At 40.2% G+C, this 21,819-nt stretch overlaps 2 protein-coding genes across 2 annotated transcripts; one reads left to right on the plus strand and one right to left on the minus strand.

The window, feature by feature from the left end:
• Positions 1-5,332: 5,332 nt before the first annotated feature.
• IL6 (interleukin 6) lies at positions 5,333-16,297 on the plus strand. Its single transcript, XM_085567937.1, has 4 exons — positions 5,333-5,587; positions 5,696-5,809; positions 6,029-6,175; positions 8,399-16,297. The coding sequence occupies exons 1-4, from the start codon at positions 5,333-5,335 to the stop codon at positions 8,588-8,590; spliced, it is 708 nt and encodes a 235-aa protein (XP_085424063.1). The 3' UTR covers positions 8,591-16,297.
• Positions 16,298-16,583: 286 nt separating this feature from the next.
• TOMM7 (translocase of outer mitochondrial membrane 7) lies at positions 16,584-21,796 on the minus strand. The gene is made up of 3 exons (XM_021538051.4): positions 21,608-21,796; positions 17,983-18,031; positions 16,584-16,802 (listed from the first exon to the last, which is right to left on the minus strand). Exons 1-3 carry the CDS (start codon positions 21,708-21,710, stop codon positions 16,787-16,789), a joined length of 168 nt encoding a protein of 55 aa, XP_021393726.2. The 5' UTR covers positions 21,711-21,796; the 3' UTR covers positions 16,584-16,786.
• Positions 21,797-21,819: the final 23 nt, after the last annotated feature.

Below are 21,819 nucleotides of genomic sequence, written 5' to 3' on the forward strand. Positions count from 1 at the left end.
ACAATGGAGTTACAATACTTTTACCATTGATACCACCCAACTTCTATTCTCACTATAGAGAGAAATCACTGCTTTCCAGGGAAAAAAACATAAAAATTTCATTAAGTGACTTGGCTTATGTGTAGGTAATTTACAAAGTCACAAAGGCAATCACCAGGAAAAGAAGAACAAGAACACAAGTGAATGCATGACTAAATGTCAAACCAAGTGAGATAATAGTCTGATATGAGATTATGGGCACAAAAACATTGGGCGTGGACAAAGGTAAACCAGTTAGATTTACAGATGTCTCATGGAACAAAACAAGAGCTTTTATTTAAGAGTGAAATAGATCCTCTTTACTGAGGTGAGCTGGAGTTGGTATGCATTCATGAGTGAGATTATAAACATTGACACACTTCAGTTTCCTTTGGCATTGAGCAAGTTCCTTGGAGGGAAAACCCCCCTTTTGAATGCTTTGTAAAACACAATCTACATCTAATGTACTACGTTAAAAATGGTAAACAATAAAGACAAATACTTACACCATTCAGTACCTTGCATACACTCAGGCTCCTCACTGTGTTCTCTTTTCAGCTCTGTCATCTTCTCTGGTAACTGAAATACCTCACTCTTCTTCATCATATAACTTCTTTGAATTTTCATCTTTCATGCTTAGAAAGCAAGCTTAATGGGAACTAAGAAGTTCCTTGAACACAAGTGAAACTTACAGTCAATTAATTTTTAAAAACAGACTGAGATTTTTTTTTTTTTTAGAAGTACAGCCCTACAAAAATTCAAAACACAATGCTGACAAAATGGGATCCCTGTCAAAACACTGTGTTGTCCTCATGGGTGATGCTCACAAAACAAGCCAGATAACAGCATGCTGCTTGTGAACGACCCAAGGCCACCAGTGTTTCTAACTTGACCAGCTCTATGCTCAACAGCTCTGTGCAGTTTTCTCATGCAGCCCTAAAACAGGCACCACCCACCCCACCAGGCAAACTGTGCTGTGACAGAGATGAAGCAACAGCTACCTTCCTTCCATGAGAAAATCTCATCCAATTGCTTCCTGATGCTATTTAACAGTGCAGTCACAGCAGCAAAGCGCTCCTAGTGAAAATCTAGTTTCACTGTCAGGTGCCACAACATTCTCATTCCAGCATTAAAATGCCTGCAACCATTTTGCCTTGAAGGACATGTAGCATTAGATGTGTCTTGCAGCATTAAGATATTCCCCAAGAACTGTTATATTTAGGAACTCTTTCACCTAGGACTACATGGCTGAAAGTTGTTGCCTGCTGGAAGTTGGCTAGAGAAGACCATAGCATTATTTACCTTGAAATTAAGCAGATAAAGCTGAAAACCAGGACATAATTTAAAGGTAAGTAAAAATTTTTCCTCTAAACCTCTGATTTAGCTTAAGGCAAGGATATTCATGGTACTCGCATATGATGCACTCAAGAAATAAAATTTGAGTCTTACTACACATCTTAGTCTTGTTTAAAAATGATGCAAGTCTTCGTTTAGGCAAGAAAAATGAGCAATCCCCGAAGTTTTCGCCAAAAAATCCCCAAAAAACTTTGCAGTTACCTGGCAAACAACCAACAGAGAAGGAAAGAACTTGCCAAGCCACAAAAGCAATGGGCCGTTAGTCAAGTGCATCAGTGCTCTTTGGTGACATGCAGCTTGTCAAAGCAATGTTTGCTTATGAGAAACATGAACACAGGGTATTACCAACCTGCTCAACCTGTTCACTTCAGATACAGCCCAGGGCAGCTATGTTTGACATTACAAAGAACTCTGACACTCTTTACAAGATCTGTAGGAATTCGAGTTCCCTTGTTACAAGTTTTGAGGAATTCAACCAAAAATATGTTAGGGGAACTAGACATCAGCTTTCCTCCTCATTCAAAATAATTGGAAGTTATTTGCTTAGTGATTGTCATGATCCCACTTCTGACAATTGGCATTTTCTTCCACACACAATCTAACACCTGTATAGAAGAACACCACATTTTCAGTTCTATTTCTTCACTTACTACCAACAGTACTATTTTAAGTCATAATCCCCAAATAAACAATACTGGTTTTCTTACTACTGCAAAATAGTGCAGATTATTAGAAAGAAAAAGACAGTCAAACCAAACACACAGATTGGAGTGGAACTTACTGCACCATAGTAATTCTACTTCATTGAAAGACCTTATTTTTCCATGTAGGAATGCCATTTATGTTTTACTCACAACATTTAGCAAGCAAGGTCTCCTGCTGCTGCCAATGGCACTGGGTATTGACCCTGCACATGGTTGGGTTCCTTGCAGACATGTGCCTGATGGCTGACAGAAGAGGGGAGACAAGATTTGACCATGACAGCTCTGCAGTCTGTCGAATTATTCAGTGGCAATAGCATTTCCATATTGGTGTCACCTACCTCTCCTGAAAACAGGGTCCCTTCTGCAAATCTCCGAGGTTATCAAGGGCACAGGTTTGCTCCCAGGCAGAGCAATTCTAGAAAAAGAACCTTTTCCAGAATGGGTCAGTGGGTTGCACAGTGATCCTAGAAAACACACATGGGATGATCCTGGATTGGCTATAACTTTGACTGGAACCAGGAATAATTTTCACGTGTGACAATTGGATAGATTTTTTTACAACATTCAGAAATGGTCTCTCTGCTCCTACAGAAATATGCAGTACTAGTGCTCATTTCTCAGACAGAAGAAAAAGTTGGTTAAACACTGAGAATTTCTGAAATCCCACCTTAGTAAGTTTTTACATACAAGGATGCAGCCATCTTGTTGACAGCATAAATGAAAAGAAAAAGAAAAAATTTGTACAGTGAAAGAAGTGCAATAAAAATAAAAGGATGCAAGAACAGTAATCTACAGTATTACAAAGATGCTATGCAGGAAAGAAATTCCTGGGTATCTAGAAACTATGCCTCAGAGTCTCAGTAATAATACTCCTACATTTTAAGTACCAGGATCTCCTGATCTGTAGGTAACTCAAAAGCAAGTGCTGTTTGTTTAGGGCTTACTAAATTTTGAACAACATGACTACTGATGAGTCAGTGTAATTCAATGTAGTATGGTGTCGACTAACTATTTATACAATGCAGATCTCCTTTAAACCCTCCCCAAAATTTAACCTACAGATAGATTAGCAAAAGTATTTCTTCTATGTACAGTACCAATTAAATAAGTGATTTTCCATAAGAAACTGTCCAAAGCAATAGAAGTATTCTAATGCTATTGTGTAAATTCCAGTTCCTTCTTCCTTTGAATGTTATGCTTTGTCCTAGATTATCAAAGGGAGTTTCTAAGCCATTAATGAGCAGCTTTCACTGGAGCATGTAAGTATACTTTGTACTTCTGAAAAGTCACATGGACATTCATATAAAAAAAGTAAACAAAACCCCAAAATGAGAAAACAGTAACTGAAGGCTTAGAGACTTTCAGATGAGGAACAGTTGAAACTTGCTTTTTTTTTTCACTCTGCAGATGCAACTACACACATCAGCAAGACCACAGAACAGTGATCAGCACAAAAATGTTCTGTGAAAATTTCTAAGGAATAGAGACTTTTACAACACAATGAGAAACTCATAGAATAAGTTTACAAAATCAAAAATTACAGAGCTACAGAGAAGACTAAATTACAGAATGCTTGCTGAAAATATATTATTAATGAAACAGCCTTCTACCAAGCTTTAAGAATAGTATTTTCACTTAGGTTAGGTAAAGGAAAAGTTTGACTGTCTGCAGGGAACAGCCTATGAGTCGCCTGGCAGCGGAAGGAAATCCCCGAGACGTACATCCATATGCTATTGCAAGTGGAAAAAGAGGTAGGCAGGAGTTCCCTCTCTCATGTATCTGCCTCTGATGGTTACCCAAAAGCAAATACCAGGCTTTGAGCTCATCTGACTTGGCTATTTTAATCCTTTAGCACATTTCAGTTGATAATAGTCAAATGTACTGCTATTGGCATGCTTTCTTCTATGCCTAATGCCACAGATCTGACTTTACAGCAAATACTGTTCTGGCAATATCCCCCTTGCTGCACTTGGGGACCTGGGCAGAGATGGATTGCTGCTGTTGAAAACTGCCCTTTCACACTGGCGTTCCAGCTCTAATTATCTCTCCACTGGGCAAAATTACCGCAGCTGCTTTTCTGCTACTGGCAGAAAGAGGCATTAAATAGAAAACAGTAGTAGCCTGCTTCTTTCCTGAGGCTCTCTTTTCAGGCTGTTCTTAGAAAATGAAGTGGAAGTATCTGGGGTATTTTTCAGTTTCTGCCCCATGTTCTGTTTTCCCAACTCTGTACTCTCCTGTTAAGATAGGCGTTCTCAATGCAAACTCTGGTCTTCCTTATGTGAGAAAACATAACCGACTTCATACAAAAAAAAAAAAAAAAAAAAAAAAAAAAAAAAAGCAGTTTGGCCAAAATCAGTTCAAGACATTCCACAAGTTCAATGTCAGCATGCCTTAAACAGTTTGACTCAGCCTCTCAGCCTGCATTCTACAAGATTGATCCCAACAGGCAACAGGCACACTTGCCGTGGGTGAAGAGTCCCCCTGAAAGGTTAAAATTCCTGCAACAGCTACCAGGTGGGCAGAAAGAGATAAGGCAGCAGATAACAGGGAACTTCGTGGCATTTCCTGCAGCCACCCTTTCGTAGGAGCTGGCTTTGGTCCATTTAAAGCATTTGATGTATTTAATCCTACCCACAAGTAGTTCACTCAAAAAGAGGCAACTCGCGACTTGTACTACCCAGCACCTAAACCGGGGTGTTTAGTTTCACGTATACAAATAATAAAAATAGCTAAAACACAGAGATAAATATACACCATACAAAATCCATAAAAGATTACACCACGTTAAAATGTTAAAATACACGGAAGTATATCGCATATATAAAGTACGTACGCATATAGGCAGGTATGCATGTATAATTTCCAGGTGCGGCCGGAGCTGGCAGGCTCCGAGGAGAGCGGGACGGGGGCTCCAGCCGCGGCGGGACCCCGCGGGGCAGGTGGGCCAGCGGTGGTGCGGGGGGCGGCCCGGCCCTCAAGGAGTTACGGAGCACGATTACTTCATGTTCCCACCGGCCGCTCTCGGCTGCCCCCCCCACGACCCGTTTCACAATCCCGGCTCTGGATCAGCCCCGTCAAGCCGGGCGCGCTCCATGAGCACACCCCCCATGTTCTCATGCCGGATTTTCCCAAGGCCATGAATAATCTCGAAGCCCCCTCAATAAATACACGTTCAGGGATGCCCGGAGCTCATTCAACCCGCCAGCCTCGCCGACGAGAAGGGGCCAGGGCCGGAGCCGAGAAGAAGGCGCACCATGAAGTTTCCCCGGGACTGCGGCCGCGACCGTGCCCTCGCCGGCCGCCGCCGGCCGCTCGCCCTCCGCGCCGCGCTGCTGCTGCCGCCGCTGCTGCTGCTGCTGGCGCCCCGGGCCGCCGCCGCCCCGCTGCCCGGCGCGGACTCCTCGGGGGAGCCCGAGCCGGACGAGGCGGCGGCGCGGCGGGCGGCGCTGCCCGACAGCCTGAGGCTGGCGCGGCTGCTGCACGCCCGGGCGGCGCAGCTGCAGGACGAGGTGGGTACGGCCGCGCCGCGGGCTCGCACGCTCCCGCTCACACGCCTGGCCCGGCCGCGGCTGCCTCCTCACACGGTGCGATCAAAACTTCTCCGTGTCTCTCCCCAGATGTGCGAGAAGCTTACCGTCTGCCAGAACAGCATGGAAATGCTCCTCCACAACAACCTCAACCTCCCCAAGGTGACGGAGGAAGATGGGTGTCTGCTCGCCGGCTTTAATGAGGCAAGGAACAGCTCTCCTTTCCTATCTAATCCTGTCTACCTGGGGCAGGTTTTGCCCGCTAAAAAGAACTGTGGAAGTTGACCTAAAGATTTGTACCGGCTCTAGCCGGCTTTGGCCAGACCTCCACACTGTAAGAGCATCATCTGCTAACCTGCACACAGCACTGAGATCAAGGCACTTTGAACTCTAAGTGACTTTCTCACCTTTCTCTCATTTCAGGATAAATGCTTGAGAAAAATCTCCAGTGGGCTTTATACATTTCAGACATACCTCAAATACATACAGGAAACTTTTATTAGTGAAAACCAAAATGTTGAATCGCTATCCTACAGTACAGAGCACCTGGCACGTACCATAAGACAGATGGTAAGTTGGTTTTAAATTTCCTCTGATGATTTTTGTGGCTTAATACTGATGTGAAGTCAGAAATAGAAGATACTATGTCCAATAGAGGATGCTATGTTTCAGTTCCTTGAAAAAACAGGTGACAGTTCCTTATGCTCCGATCTTAGCCTTATGACTTAGAGGTTTTACAAAGTTTTGCTTTCTTTTCTTAAAGAAGCAACTCTTCCTACTTTCTGTTGTTAGTTATAATTTCCAAACCAACTAAATGCATCATTATTTTAAGAACAAATATACTAAACTGGCTGGTAGAAATATAATTTCTCAGAGAGCTTATTTATAATTGCCAAACTGCAATTAACCCATACTAATGTTGGAACCCACTGAGAAATAGAAGTCAGAAACTTTTTTAAAAAGCCCACATAAAAAAAAAAAAAAGAGTAAAATAAAAAGCCAAGTGTATCTTTAGAGTATTATTTATCTTTAAAACTCTCTAAACCAAACTTTTAAGCCAAGCTGTATGGCACATTGAGATATTGCTGTCAATATACCAGATATACCCCTACTGAGAAACACATATTTTGCTTGCAAAATATCTTTCACAAAAATAACAATTTCTCTCTTGATTTGGTATACTAAAATGCTGCTAATTTCTGATAGATATTTTTCATTCTTTAGAGAGCTTTGAAAGATCACACTTCAAAAATTTACTTAATTCCTGTAGTTCTTGCTCATTTTAATAATCCTTAATACGAATGCTTCCTTTTGTCTTTGGGGAAAGCATTTGCCTGATTAAAAATCACCCAGGTAAGGACTGCAGAAATCTTGGGGCATTATTTCCTTCCAGGTAATTTTGGCATGTGAAAAGCCTATTGTGTATTGTGTGTTTGCCATACCTTTCCTAACATATTTACTTATGCCCATCATTCTTTATATGAAGGGAGGCTGAACTGTTTTTTTTCCACACAGTGCTAGCTGAGAATAATTGTCCTGTCATATGACAGCGACTGATTACTAGTTTCCAGCTTGATACACAAGTTTCAAGAAAGTTTGTTTCATAACTGAGACTAGGTTTGGATTTTGGTTTTTTTTTGACCAAGGTAATCAAAACAGGCAGAATTAAAAACAGTGATCAAAAGCAAAACCTGCACCTGTAGAAACTGTGGAGTTTTTGAGAAAAGGCCTTGATCTTCACATTGGAAATTTTTCTTTGTGAGAGAAAAATCTGCTATTTAAGGCAAGGACAGCAAAGCCAGAATCCATCACTTGTGGTTAAATAGATCCACCAGCATGATACCTGTCTGGATATCCAGATAAAACTTTTAACAGAGCACAACAAGGAGCTGGGCATACCAGGAAAAGGGGGTGTGATCAGAATACACTCTCAAGTAGTCTGGATAGGAAGAGTATTTCTCTCTTATATTTCACAAAAAAGATATTCCAAAAGGAGGTTTGCATCTTTTTGCCACTTGTTAAAGGGAGGAGAGATCCTAAACACAGGATTAAGCAGATATTTGCTAGAACTTTGGACTCCAAGCACCTAAAACAGCTCCCAAATGATTTGGGTATGTAACTCCCATTTTCATTAGTCCCACTTCTTGGGACAAGTTCTTCAAAGGCCTTTAGGTACTGGGTGCACAGTGCTGTGAGTCAGCATTAGATAAACAACTCATTAACTAAATAACTTCTATTCATCTTGTAGTTATGCTCTCATGTATCAGTGAAAGTTGATGGCACTTAGTCTCACATGTAACTAAATGTCTGGAAAGTAAGAATTAAGCAGTTAAACAAGTCTGACATCTTTGGAAAGGAAACTTGTTAATCTGTTACAAAATGTGAGAGTACTCTAATGTCAGCCGATGACTGACTTATGACTCAGGATGGAGCAGAGCAGGTTAGGACAAACCATGATCAGCACCTCCCTACCTAACCAACCATGTGACTGCCAAAGAACAGGAGGGGGGTATTGATCTGCTCAGAGCCTGTTGGACCGCGATGCCCGAGGCTGCGCTCAAACCAAAACAATATAGCCCAGAGGTTCCTACACAGCAGTCGTAGCAGGCAACAGCATTCCTCACACCTCTCCACAGAAACAGAGCTGGAGGAAAGCATGGGTTCTCATGGGCTGTTGTCTGCAGTACAGAAAAAGTGGATATGCAGCAGGCTGGGAAAATACAAAGCAATGCTCTCCAACAGGCTCAGTGACAGTGTTTTAACCAAAGCCCTCCAATATTGTCTTTTTCACAGGTGATCAATCCCGAAGAAGTGATCATTCCAGATGCAGCTACCCAGGAATCCCTCCACACAAAGCTGAAGTCCACTAAGGCCTGGACAGAGAAAATCACCATCCATCTCATCCTCCGATATTTTACTTCATTTATGGAGAAGACAGTGAGGGCTGTGCGCTATTTGAAAAACACCAGGAGTTTCAGTGTTTGAATGTTTTAGTTCAGGCACAATCCTTTTGTTACAGATCTGTCAGGTGGCAGACAACAGTGTTGTTCTGTTTTAAGAACTAGAAATAATAACAATGGTTTGCATCTATATACATTCCTATTTCCTTCTAGGAATTTATTTATTGTATTTAAGATATTTATTAGTTTTTAATATTTCTTATTTATATTTTAAATATTTAGAAATAATTTAAACAAATTATGTATTTTATTTCCTTTCTAATGGTACTATTCAGATAATAAACTTATTTAATATGTATTAAAAAAAGCCAACATTTTCAGAACCCACAAAAACTTTTTTGTAATTTATGTTTTTATATATTTGAGAGATGGTACCTATGACTTTTTTATATTTTAAAAGACAAATAAAAGCCAATTTAAAAAAAAAAAACCTTGTATAACCTCTGTGAACTTTAAGTAAGACCAAAGCACTCTAATATATCCAGTTTTTAATGCCTGCAATTATCAGAATAACTACTTTCAAGAACTTCTCTGTAAAATTAGGCCAGTTCTCTACACAGCACATACATACACACGTAGACGGTTTGATTACCATATAATTCTTAAAATGCAATATGAAGGAACAAGATTCACTGAAAAGGGCACTTAAGAATGAACAAGATAAGCCATCAATGCTCCTGAGAAACAAATGGACAAGTGCCTTATGTTTAACAAAGAACACCCAATAAAATTGTTTGTAAAGGTCTTCTTACAAGTCAAATAGTCTCTTTAAAATAAATGAAGTGGTGAGACAACCACATTAACCACTTTGACATGAATACTTCCCTCTGATTAGTTTTATTGCTGTCATCCAGGGGAATTTTCCAAGTTTGGTTAAATAGCTCTGGCTCCTACCACAAGAAGTAGAAAAAAAGAAATTTAGGTTATTTCCTTAAGCAATATAAATTAAAATATTGCTTCTGAGCAATGCACCAACATGCATTTGTCTTTTATAATTTATATTTCACTAGTATGAACAAGCCACACACCACAAATGCATATTCCTGAATACCTGTGGGAAGAAAAAAAAAAAAAAAAAAAAAAAACAGAACAGGACTTAAGCCTGAGTACCAAACCACTGAAACTTTCCTTGGCTGCATCATCTGCAGCACTGTAGTTGTGCAGGTTCCTCATATACCCAAACTTAGAAGAATGCACAGACTACACAGGGGATGCAGGCAGCAGAAGTCCCTCAAGCTTTGTCCCTAAAAATGGTAGATTATTAATTACCCTCACTTTTCCTTCTGACACAGTGGTGAAGATGCGCAGATGAAAGGCGTGCCTTGGAATGTGGATAAGGATGTCAGCAAACTCTCCTCTTCCTCTGAGTGATCTGATTGTCCACATATGCATTCCACCACCACTGGGGATGCCAAAACAGTGACCAGTCCACCCACTGCTCACATCTCAGATGCTCAAAACAAAACAAACTGCTGCTTTGCCCAATATGGTAAAATTGTCATCTCAAGTTGAGCAACATCTGGAGAAGGAATGAAGAGATCTCAAGGAGATCTTGAAAGACGTCTGCAGTGAATGGGTTTTCTAACAGCACCTCAGATCCTACTTTAAGTGTCTTGGCACACAGGAAAGCCTGGCTTAGCCTTTTCACTGTTTGCATTCACAGGAATTTTCTTTTAGTGACCATTTCTTTAAAGATCTTTCTGGCCTTTATTATGCCAATAATAGCTATAAGACTCAAAGCGGATCCCACACTGGACCTAACTACTATGTGAGAAGAGAGAGGGGAAAACAAAAAAAAAAAAAAAAAGAAAACTGAACAAAAGGAAAGGCTTCTCCCAGTAGAGAGTGGCTGCCTCAGATTACCATTAGTTACTATGTACACAGCATCTAAACAAACTCACACTGATCTCCTGAAACACCACCAAAAATCGTGTTAAGAACTGGAGTGCTGAAATCTGTTGCAACAACTGACAGACAAGCCCTGACACTTCCACCCATACTCTTCAGCTGATGGCTACCCCAGGCTGTCTGCAATTATAGCAAATATGTAAATGCTACCACATTTTAGGATGCAGAAGATGAACAAAGATTATCACTCGTTGGGTGGGAAGGTCAACTTTCAAGTCCTTCCTGGAGCAAAGTGTTATTCCTGATGGTGTCAGTGAGCTGCCATTATTTCACCTTTGGCTCCTCCACAGTTCTCAGGGTCCTTCAATGCAGCAGCTGCCTTGCTGACCATCAATCCCTGTCACAGTGGCAACTTCAGGGACTGCTCCCAGGATCAGCACTACTTGCTGAAACCAACACCCACTGGTGCTTCTGGCACACAAATATTTGCAGTAGGGAATTCAGATGAAATCAGAGAAGACCTAAACACTGCTAAGCATGTTACAGGGCCTCTCAAATGAGCCAATTTATAATTCTTTTTCCAGTTTGCTGTGTAGAAATTATTTTACATCAGTATAACACACAAAGGCATTTATTTTAGTTGGCAGACCAGCACAAACACATTAAAAAACCTAGAACAGTAAAAAGTGAGCAGTCCTAACTACACTCAGCAACAATGCCTCAAAACTTCTATTGAAGAAAGCTCTTCCTGACAGCCAATTCACTGAGCAAACTCAAAAAAACAAAGCAACAAAAAAAAACCCCATTAACAGAACCCAAATAAAAAAAGACCTGCTAATAATGACCTAAAAAAATACAAAATTAACCCACAAAAGCGGCATTCTGGCTGCTGCTGTACAGGGCCAGCCTCACCCTGCACATCCCAGCTAGCCTTTCCCCACATTTCCACTCATCCTTAGTCGTTAACCTCACACGGAGATTCTGGAATGCTTCACAGATTACCAGCTCCCTTCATCCTGATTTTAAATTCCCAAAGAAGGAAGAAGGTAAAGCTATGTTGAAAAGTATGCATACATTATACAGCATGCAAGAAAAGCCCACAGTATTCAGAAACAGTGTTTAGGATGACAAACAAAATGTTCCCAAGAGAAGTTGCTGTAAGACCAGAATGCTGGACAAGAGAGGAAAAAACCCAAAACAATCCCCAAAAAACCAAAAAGACAGAATGTAACCTAATATTAAAGTCATCTGTAATAAAAAAGTGGGGGGTGGGGATAAGGGATAGTCTCTGAAGTACCATTTTTCTATTTTTTAATCATACTTTACTGTGTAAGAAATTTCTAAGGAAAAAAAAAAAAGTGGAAAACATTTCAGCCTGACCAACTTCCCACATTGCAGTACCATTCCCTTCCCAGTACTGGTGTTAACACTAAATTTTGGCAGAGAGAACAACTACCTGAATGAGACTGCATGCATCTCTAGTGCCTCCACAGATTTTATCAACAGCTTATGGTGAGATTAGCTAAACCATGCTGATGCTACAAGAGAGGGAAGAGTTACAGCACCAGTGAAGTGTGGCAGCAGCATCACTTTTCAGCAGTAAGGAGCCAATAGGTCGGCTTAGCTTGATGGGAAACTTCCTCCTATGTTTGCCATTGATATTTGTAACTAATATTTCCAATTTCGTAAGTATGCACTAGTATACATCAAAGTCCTCATGGTCAAAGTATTAGCAAAAAAAAAAAAAGCAAATATATATATATATATATATAAAAATATATATATATAAATACAAACCTTGTAACTAAGTCCTTGCTTTTCAAATCAAATGATTAGATAACAATTTCTGACCTCACTCAATGAATTTCTTTCCTCTTCTTAATAAGGGAAAAACCAAAACCCATCTACCCCCTTGCACCAAAAAATGCAACCTCTGCAGACTTCAACCTTTAAGTACTATCTCCATGAATTACTAGCAAAATCAACCAATTTCTGTAATTAAACATATTTAACCAACTCCTCCTATATTTTCAACACTGACTTTGGCAATCATCAGAAAACACTCTTCATAAATTTTTCAATCTGGATTTCTACTCAGTGATCAGAATCTGAGAATCATTCTTTCCTGAGAAAATCATTCCTGAGAAAATATTTTTTTAAAAATTCACCATCAGAATAAAAACATTGAGATTTGATTTGCCCTGCCATATTCTTTTCCACACAGCAGATAACATTCACTCCACCTCAGCCATCCTCTTATCCTGAATTAATATAACCATAACCAAGAAACAATATATGTAACCCAAAAGCTTAACCAAGAAAAGGGTATCGCATCACACAACATCATGGCAAAGTATTTAGAAATTGTAATTAAGTTGTTATTTGTAAAAAATAAATAAGTTATATGACATTTAACAGGATGTGGTCTCTCCTCCTGTGGTGAAAACAGATGTAATGAGCTTTAATTTCCAAATATCATCAGTATCATCATAGCTTAAATTCCAAGACTGTAACACAAACATCCAAAAACATACAGCTTGATTTAGCAATTTTAATGATAAAAACCATTATGTTAGATGTCTGTTTCATTTACCACACAATGAAAGAAAATGAGATCTTAAGCAGTTCTTTGTCACCTACAGCCTCTTTGGAAGACAAAGTAGCAACAGACAAAGTAGCAAAAGATAAGTTTTATACTTCACCAAAAAGGGCCTGCTGTGACAAAATTCTGAACATTGGTTTGGTCTGCACAGTTTATGTGTTTAAATGTTATAGTTCAGCTAATAGAAGCTTTGCTGATGAACTCATTCAAGGAAAAAAAAATCACACAGCCTGTGTTAGATGAGATACAGCCCAGTTACTTTGTACCAGTTGTCTTCCCACCAGGAATTTGTAGCAAAATTTAAAAACTGTTACAAATTCCTGATCACTTTCATTTTTGTCTCGCAACTGGTCATGCCTTGAAGAGTTTATGGAGTAGGCAGATACGTTTCTTTGTAGATTAATTATTAAGAACAAAGTTACAGAAAGCCAGATTTTTTTTTTCCTTTAGTGATAACACTAAACTGACCATTCTTCTTCTACCCTGCTAAGCAGGAGATGCACAGTCCATACACCAAGACCAAGAAAACCACCAAACCCACAAGACTCCCTCTCTGACCCTTGCACAATTGCTTGTCATCAGGTGCAACAGGCTCCAGTGACAGATGGCATTTCCCTGACACTGAGGCAAACACAAGTACAGTCCACATCCCTCCACTTTGAAGACCCAAAGTAAAAAGCCAAACAATCCCTAAAGTCAGTACAATCTCCACCAAACTCAGGAAGGCATCAATGACTTTATTTCACAGATCTACACTGTAGCCTTGAGCTCAGCTGTGGTAGCCAGAGCTCATTTTGCAGTAAACTATGCTCACTGGCTTTATTCCAACACTAAGAGTTCACAGGACTCCATCACAAGCCCCATCACAGTAAGGAATCTGCATTTGGCTGTGCAAGGTACTGATTCAGTGACAGAGATCAACACAGCAAGCAGGACAACTCGCACGTGTTCTTTTCTAATTGTCTACCATGTGATCATAACATAAAATTTTCTCAAGTTCTACTGGGAGAAAAACAGAAAGGAAAAAAATCATAGATTAAAACACTTGAAATTAATAACACCTAAATTAAGTCCCCAGCCTTGATCAACATGGGAGTTCTTCCACCTCACTCCATAGACCTGCCCTCTTCTCCCTAGCACCACCAAAAAAACCCCAGTCTTGCTAAAACTAGTATATTTCTGATCTTTCTTGAGGGAATTAGGATTCTTCACAGGAAACTCTTTAATATATAACTTCCCAAACCACTAATGTGCTCTTACAAGCACATCCAAATTTTGTGAAAATGACAAAAATTGCAGAGTAACTTCAAAATATCCATACCAATGATTTCTTCATTTTCAAACTTGAAGAAAAATATCTCCCTTTTATTTTTTTCTCAATACCTCACAATAATTACCATGACTTAATGATTAATACCTGTTCTTTTTTTTTTTTTTTTTTCCACTAGGGAAGAATATAAATGTTTATTTAAGGAGAAGTTTCATTCACCTTTTAATTACAGGAAGAACACTACATGGAATGAAAGTCTGGATGTATAAACAAAAAACATTATACTACATACTGGCATTCAATTTAACCTGACTTGAAGGTACTATGCAGAGAAAAGGTACCTTTTCTCCCTCAATCTGAAAACCCAAGATTTCTATGCTAATAACTTTCCTGAAACATACTGCAGTAGCAGTGAATTACCAAAAAATTCCTATCCAATGTGCTTAAAGTAAGAATTTCATAAGCAATATTTATCCAGTAATTCCAAGTCACAAAAAATCTGAAATGCAACTATTTTTAAGACAAACTTTCAGCATGGAGACGTCACAGAATCTGGCCTGTGCTTGATATATGGATGCTTTTGTAAAAGTTTTAATGAAAGAGGAAACACTTCCCTATTTCTTTACCGCTTGCCAAATACTATAATTCTTGGAAAGCAGCCAGAGCAACCACGTGGTGGTTACCACCCACAAACCACATCCCCAAATGTCAGACACACAACAGGGCACATGAAATACACTTCTGCAGGTGTTTGGGTCCATCCACACACTGCTGCATTTTGGGTATTGCACACCCATGTGAAATGTAAAATCTGATTGAGAAATATGAGTTACTTCACACCAAATACTGTACCTCTTAGTACTGAGTATTTCAGGTTACTGCATGAAATTCAACAGATGAAAAATGTTCCTAATCATGATTAAAGCCACTACCAAGTACCAACAGATTATTTCATTATGATTACCATTAGATATCATCAGTACAGAAAAATAATCAAAAATTTAATTTCTTTCATAATTTAAGACTATAAGCTGTTACATTAATCTCAAGTTACTGTAAGAGAAAAGGCACTTTTCTGCACTAGCAAAAAGCTGCACTAGCAAAAAGATACATGGTCAGAAGACACTGTTCTGCATTCAGTCCTTGTACTGTTCCACTGTCACCAGTCTATCAGCATTAGCCATGCCAGTATTTCATGGAATTTGACTGAGTTATCATGATTACTGGAATTTTAAAGAACATGCTGATTTGCATTAGCTCTCATAAACGTTTTCACTTTTTTCTTTCCAATTCTTGTCCTTCATTTTAAGTTTTCTCCCTTGGCTCATTTCTGTTTCTCCAATCACAGCCCTTAAACACAGTAACACTTTACCATGAATTGCCATGGCAGGTTAAAAACCGAGGAATCTCTTATTCTTAAACATTTAATTAATGTAAATAAGCCTGAAAATTCTGTGGCATTAAAAAAAAAAAAAAAAAAAAAAAGCCATGTCAAAATCTAGAATACCTGTGTTGCAATGATAATTTTGATGTAAGAAATATCATTTTTTAAAAATCACTGCAGAGATACAAACTACCCTATACAGGTCTAGAAGGGAGACAGCAATCTACCCAAAACAGCTTCTATTTAACAGAAACCAAACAGTCACCATTTAAGTGCTTGAACTTCAGTGTTAAAAGGGGAAAAATCAATTGAAACCAAAACAACCACAGTCCAAACAGCAAGACTTCAGCATAAAAATGAAGCACATACCTTGTTTAGTGCACTTGTTTTCTTCCATCAGTTATACATTAGCAACTTTCTCTTACAGTAAGAGCAATTTATACACATACACACAGAGCACTCAACTGTACTGTCCTCCCACCCCATCCTAGATCCCAGAAAACATAGAGAGCATTTAAAGGTAGCAGGAAAGTATACTTTTTTAGAATCTGACTGTGCTAGAAAACACAAACATACACATCCCTCAATCCTTACTGTATCCACAGATAAAAAGAATCCAGAATGAGATTAAGAAACCTGAAGTGGATCGGCACAGTAACCATCCACAGAGGCTTACCAACATTTGGGCAAGGAACTTTTGAGGAATATTGAAGTATTTAAAACATTAGCTCAATTTTCTGGTTACTGTGAAGATAAAGAGGAATCTTTACCCAAAAGGCAATTGCTAACAGGGATAAGTATGGGAATTAAATATTTTGGAAAAAAAACCACAACAAAATAAAACCCCCACCACGGGTTTCTGTAATAAATAAAGCACTACATCATATTATGTAAAGACTTAAAAACAACATGCATCCATTCAAACAGTATTTATTTAATTACACCGTAATGCAAATAAGTTAGGTCCATATAAACTTCATTTTGTTGTATGTACAACCTATGGCATTAGCGAGCTGATTGAGCCAGCTGGTCTAAGTGTCGGCCTCATCCTCTGGAATGTACGCATCTTCTGACACTCTGTCCATTGGCTGCGTCTACAACAGGACCACCAGAGCCTTCATCCCCAAAGTAGACTGAAAGGGGAGGGGGGAGGAAATCAAAGTCAGATTTGCAGCACATACTTGTCTTTAAATCAATATTTCTAAAACACAAGTCTGGAGAAACAGCCTACAAATGTACAGAATAAACACTAGCTCCCAAAATACTGAAATAATGCCACCTTTAAAGTAAAATTTAAGGCTACAGAGCACTCAACATGAGCATCTGTAAGTCTCAGATTAGACAAAACATCTGTTCATGGTATCTACATATATATATATTCTGGTACAAAACACATCTTTTACACTGCACAGATGCACACCAAAAAAAAAAGTCTCAAACCACCAGTGAAGCTAAACATAGAAATGCTGCCAACAAGCAAATAACTGCAGCAACTTGGTTATTAAGACAACAGAAGATTCCACTGAAATTGTAATATGATCTTACCACTGTTTTTCCCATATTTTCTACTCTTTCTACTGAATCACTGAATCCTAAAAATGGGATTTCTATATACTGTAACTATGTAAATTAAGAAGAGTTAATATATGACTTTGCAAACAATAGAGTCCATCAATTATTTGCTTTAGGAATACCTGGTTCTGCACAGTAATCAAAGGCATTTCTTGAAAAAGAGAAGAACCACCCTTTCTCCAAAACTTTAATTAGACCCAAGGAAGCCCTTCAATAACACTTAAACGTCACTAGAACTTAAGCATTACTAATGCCATAACATCACAGCATAACAAAGAGTCCCACAAGAAAGAGGCAACACAAGCCAAATGCACTTTGCTTAATGACAGTGACTAATACTGAAGGATACAACCCCCTTTATTTCATGCACCTTTTATGCAGTGTTATTCCCCATTTGCAAAGGCAGGAGATTGGATTTTGGTTTCCATTTATGCTAGAAATCTGTTCTGTTCTGTGCAGAAACTTGCACAAACTAGCTCTACAACAGATTAGAAGGGCAGCTGTCATGCAAAAGACACAGGAAGTTCCATATCTTAAAAACTATGCAAGATTAAGAGAAAGGTCTTCCCAAGAACTAGAACTCTGCTGACTTGTCATTTGAATTTCCAAAGAAACAAGAACCACAAAAATTAAAAACAAGGGATGGAAGCATCAATCACAACTGTTGCTGGCTGGAGATAACACCCAAACCAGTTAACTATTTGCACTGGGTTTGTGTGAACGTTTGGAACCAATACATACCTCCAGATAGTTGGCTCAGGCATTCCAGGATCTGCACCTCTTTTAAAACCTGAAGTGAAACATACGTTACATGCATATATAAAAATAAACAAGTATGTGCAGATTCCTGCATAGTTAAATCTCCATGAAGTAATTCCAGCCCATTAAATAGCGATTAAAAAGAAAATTACTAAACACAGAATTGTGATTCATGAAGCTGTGCACTAACCTGAACAAAAACTGCACATTCTTACAAGAGTCAGAAAGCAAAGAAAATAAATACCAGTGTACACTTTTCTTTTTTTAAAAAGTCTTACCTGCATCTTTACCTGGCTTAAAATTCAGGGTCAACTAACTGTGTGAGATGAAGGAAGTTGTCTACCCCAGAGATCAAGACATGCACACTTTTACACACACAAACCCACAGATTTTAAATGTTGTTCAGAAAGCAAGCTAGCAGGGCTCTACCAACAAAGACACTTAAAACTGGTGTAAACACCTCGAGGCCTAACAAGCAATTATGCAGTGATGTCTGACACACCACTTAGAAGCGGCATTTCAGGAACAGTTCACTCAATTTAGCATGACAGATACTAAACGTTAAATCAATTAAACCTCAAATCTTCTATTCTGACTGGCACTTTTTGGAAAAAGTAACATACTACTAAAGCTTGCAAACCAACAAGCTGTTTTCTAATACCCAGGAAAATGAAATTAAAGTTAACTACAAAGAGTTCATCCCCAGTCCCCAATGACTCAAATATACCAACTGATTAAAGTTATATGTATACTAGGGAAGCAACTGAAGGTTTAGTGCATGAAGTATCTTTGCTCTCTGGACTGTAAAATGAAAGTCTTGAAACAGAATCATGCAATTCAGGCACTGTTCAACACTACACTGGCTATCTAGAAGTGAATGTTTCATGAAACATATTGTTTCCATCATTTACAGAAAAAGAATAATTCATGTTATGTTGCCTGAAAAACAGGCCACAAAGGTTAATGGAAAAACTTCCATTAACTTCACAGGCACCAGAAAAGCTCTTTGAAGATAACCTTGAATGATTTGAGAAAATTAGACATCCTGACCCAAGTTCTTTGGCTGTCATACTGTCCAGCAACAGAGCTTAAAAATTCACCAATTGCAGCCACACTGTGTGTGTGAATGTTTCTGGCTCCTTGCCTTGCTCCCAGTATTTTTAAATAAGTAAACCAGGTTTAAAAAAACTGCATCAGTCTAATTTACTGACTTTAAACCAGGCAGCTACTTTAAAGAAAGTTTAAAAAAATACAACAAAACCCCACCAATTACCTATAATTGCACGTTCTCATACTGGGCTCCTCCTACATGCCCTGAGCTAGAAAGCCTTACAGAGAAAGTTACAGGCTCAAATTTGCTGACCATTTTCTTGCCTATTTTTAGTTCAGCACGTATTTTATACACACAGAGTCACACCTTCCCTCCCAGATTCAAAAGTAATCCAAGTAGAGATCCTTTCAATCCTGCAGACTTTGGGCACATGCCACCTCCAAATGTCTATGGCAATCAAGGTGGCATCTGCACTTCCCCTTCCCATCTGCTTATACTTTCATTACTGCAGATAAATTTATAAGAAGGCAATGTAGATGTGGTATAGCACACTTATTTTCTGGAAACATTAATCTAAACTACCCTAAATTTCTCACTGCTACATAACAAAAAATATACTAGGCACCCTGGTATTAGTGCAACTGTAAACACAACAAGGTGGCCTGATAAAATTTGAACGAACTTATTTAATGTCACTAATGCAACTAATGTGACACTGATGTCACTAAGACAAAAGAGCATCTTTCCAAGATCCACAGACACTGTCATGGAAGTAAAATCTAAACAAAACTTCAACAAGAAATTAGGTCACAAAACACTGCTGAAATTCCCACCCAAAACTTATTAATTTAAAATTACTGATGAACTGAAGATGGAAATGCAATTGAAGTTCAGACCCAATAATGCTAATTATTTTTTTCTATAGTTGTTGAAGTGATGTCTTTTGCTTGCAGTTGTTGTTAAAGTACTTCTGTAACAGTTGAAGAGACCAACGTTTTCCTGGTTGTTATCTATAAACAAGTAAAGCCCTTCAAAACAGCACTGCATTCCCTTCAATTAATCAAAACAACCACTCAGATTTGACTGGAAACACATCAAGTCCCCAGCGATCCTTCATGTTTGCATTCAGTGCAAAGAGGCTTGCCTGATTTAGGTGATTTTCCCAAAAGGCCCAACAGTTTGGGCAGAAAGTAAGTCAAATGAACTGCAGGAATCAGCCTTCCTGGGCCCCTCAGTATAAAAGAGGTGAACAAAAGTGTTGGCCTCTTTTTAACAAGGACAGCTGATGGCATACCTCTCTAACTCAGCAGAACTACCACGTGGTAGTGATGCCCGGCCAGCCCAATGACAGGACAAGCAAAATATATCCCTGGCACCAGGCACAACAGCAAGGCATCTCCTTAACATTCCACTGCAGCTTGGAAACAGGAGCCACACTATTTTTGGTGGGAGAGAGACTGTAACCTGTATTCCTGTTGCTGGAAATTCAATCTCAGCCAGAGACTGCCAATGCCCTCAGTGCCAAGAAGCAGAGCTCCCAGCGTTCTGCTCACCACAGACTCCCTAGAGCACAAAGCACAGCCTTGACTGCTACAGCAGGCAGTCACTGATACAGGGTTAAATCACAGCCCCACTTGCTGCTCGGCTGCTTCAGTGCTCTGCTCACTTCCCAGAGATGCCTTCACACAGGACTGGCCTCCAGGGAGGAAAAGGGGTAAAAACCTCTTTATTACAGAACCACAGAATTGTTAGGGTTGGAAGGGACGTCTGGAGATCCCCATGTCCAACCCCTGCTAAGGCAGGGTCACCTAGAGCAGGTGACACAGGAATGTGTCCAGGTGGGTTTTGAATGTCTTCAGAGAAGGAGACTCCATTACTTCCCTGGGCGCCCTCAAAGAACTTCTTCCTCACGTTGAGGTGAAACTTCTTGTTTATGAGGTGAAACTACTTCTACAGTTTATGGCCATTGCTCCCCGTTCTGTAGCTGGGCACCACTAAAGAGTCTGGCTTCAGTCTCTTGGCACTTCTCCTTAAGATATTGGTATGCTTTAATGAGACCCACTCCCAGTCTTCACTTCTCTGGACTAAACTGGCCCAGTACGTGCAATCTCTTCTCATAAGAGAGATGCTTCAATCCCTTAATCCTCCCGTGGCCTTGTGCTGGACCTTCTCCAGCAGCTCATCTTTCCCGCACTGAGGAGCCCAGAATCCGACACAGCACTCCAGATGTGGCCTCGCTAGGGCCGAGTAGAGTGGGAAGATCACATACTTCTTCTTCACAAAGAAAGGGGAAAAAAACAAGCAAAAACCATAGAAACGCACAAACAAAAAAACCCAAGCGTAACAAAAAGCCTCCCCGTCAGTTCTGCCGAGGGCGGCCCCGCCGCTCCTCCGCACATGCGCGGCGGGGCGGCCCCGGGCCCTTCCCCGGCCCCGCCGCTCCCGGCGGCTCCGGCCGGGCCGGGCGGCGGAGAGCGGCCCTCGGAGCCGGCCGCCCACACCCGGCCTCGGGAACGGCCGCCGAGGGCCCCCGCGCGTCCCCCGCCCGGCACTGACCGAGATAGAGCACTACGGGGATGAAGCCCCAGCGGATGGCGAACTGGCCGCCCTTGAAGAGCTGCTGTAGCCGCTGCTTGGCCTCCTTGCTAAGCTTCGGCATCCCGGCGGCGGGGCAGAGAGGAGGAGGAAGAGGAGGAGAAGGAGGAGGGGCGCAGCCGCTCTGGCGGCGGTGCCGTGCGCGGGGCGGGCCCATCTCCCGGCGGCGGGGC

The sequence above is a fragment of the Lonchura striata genome, chromosome 2 (assembly GCF_050655825.1).
Source record: "Lonchura striata isolate lonStrDom1 chromosome 2, ASM5065582v1, whole genome shotgun sequence".
NCBI lineage: Eukaryota > Metazoa > Chordata > Aves > Passeriformes > Estrildidae > Lonchura > Lonchura striata.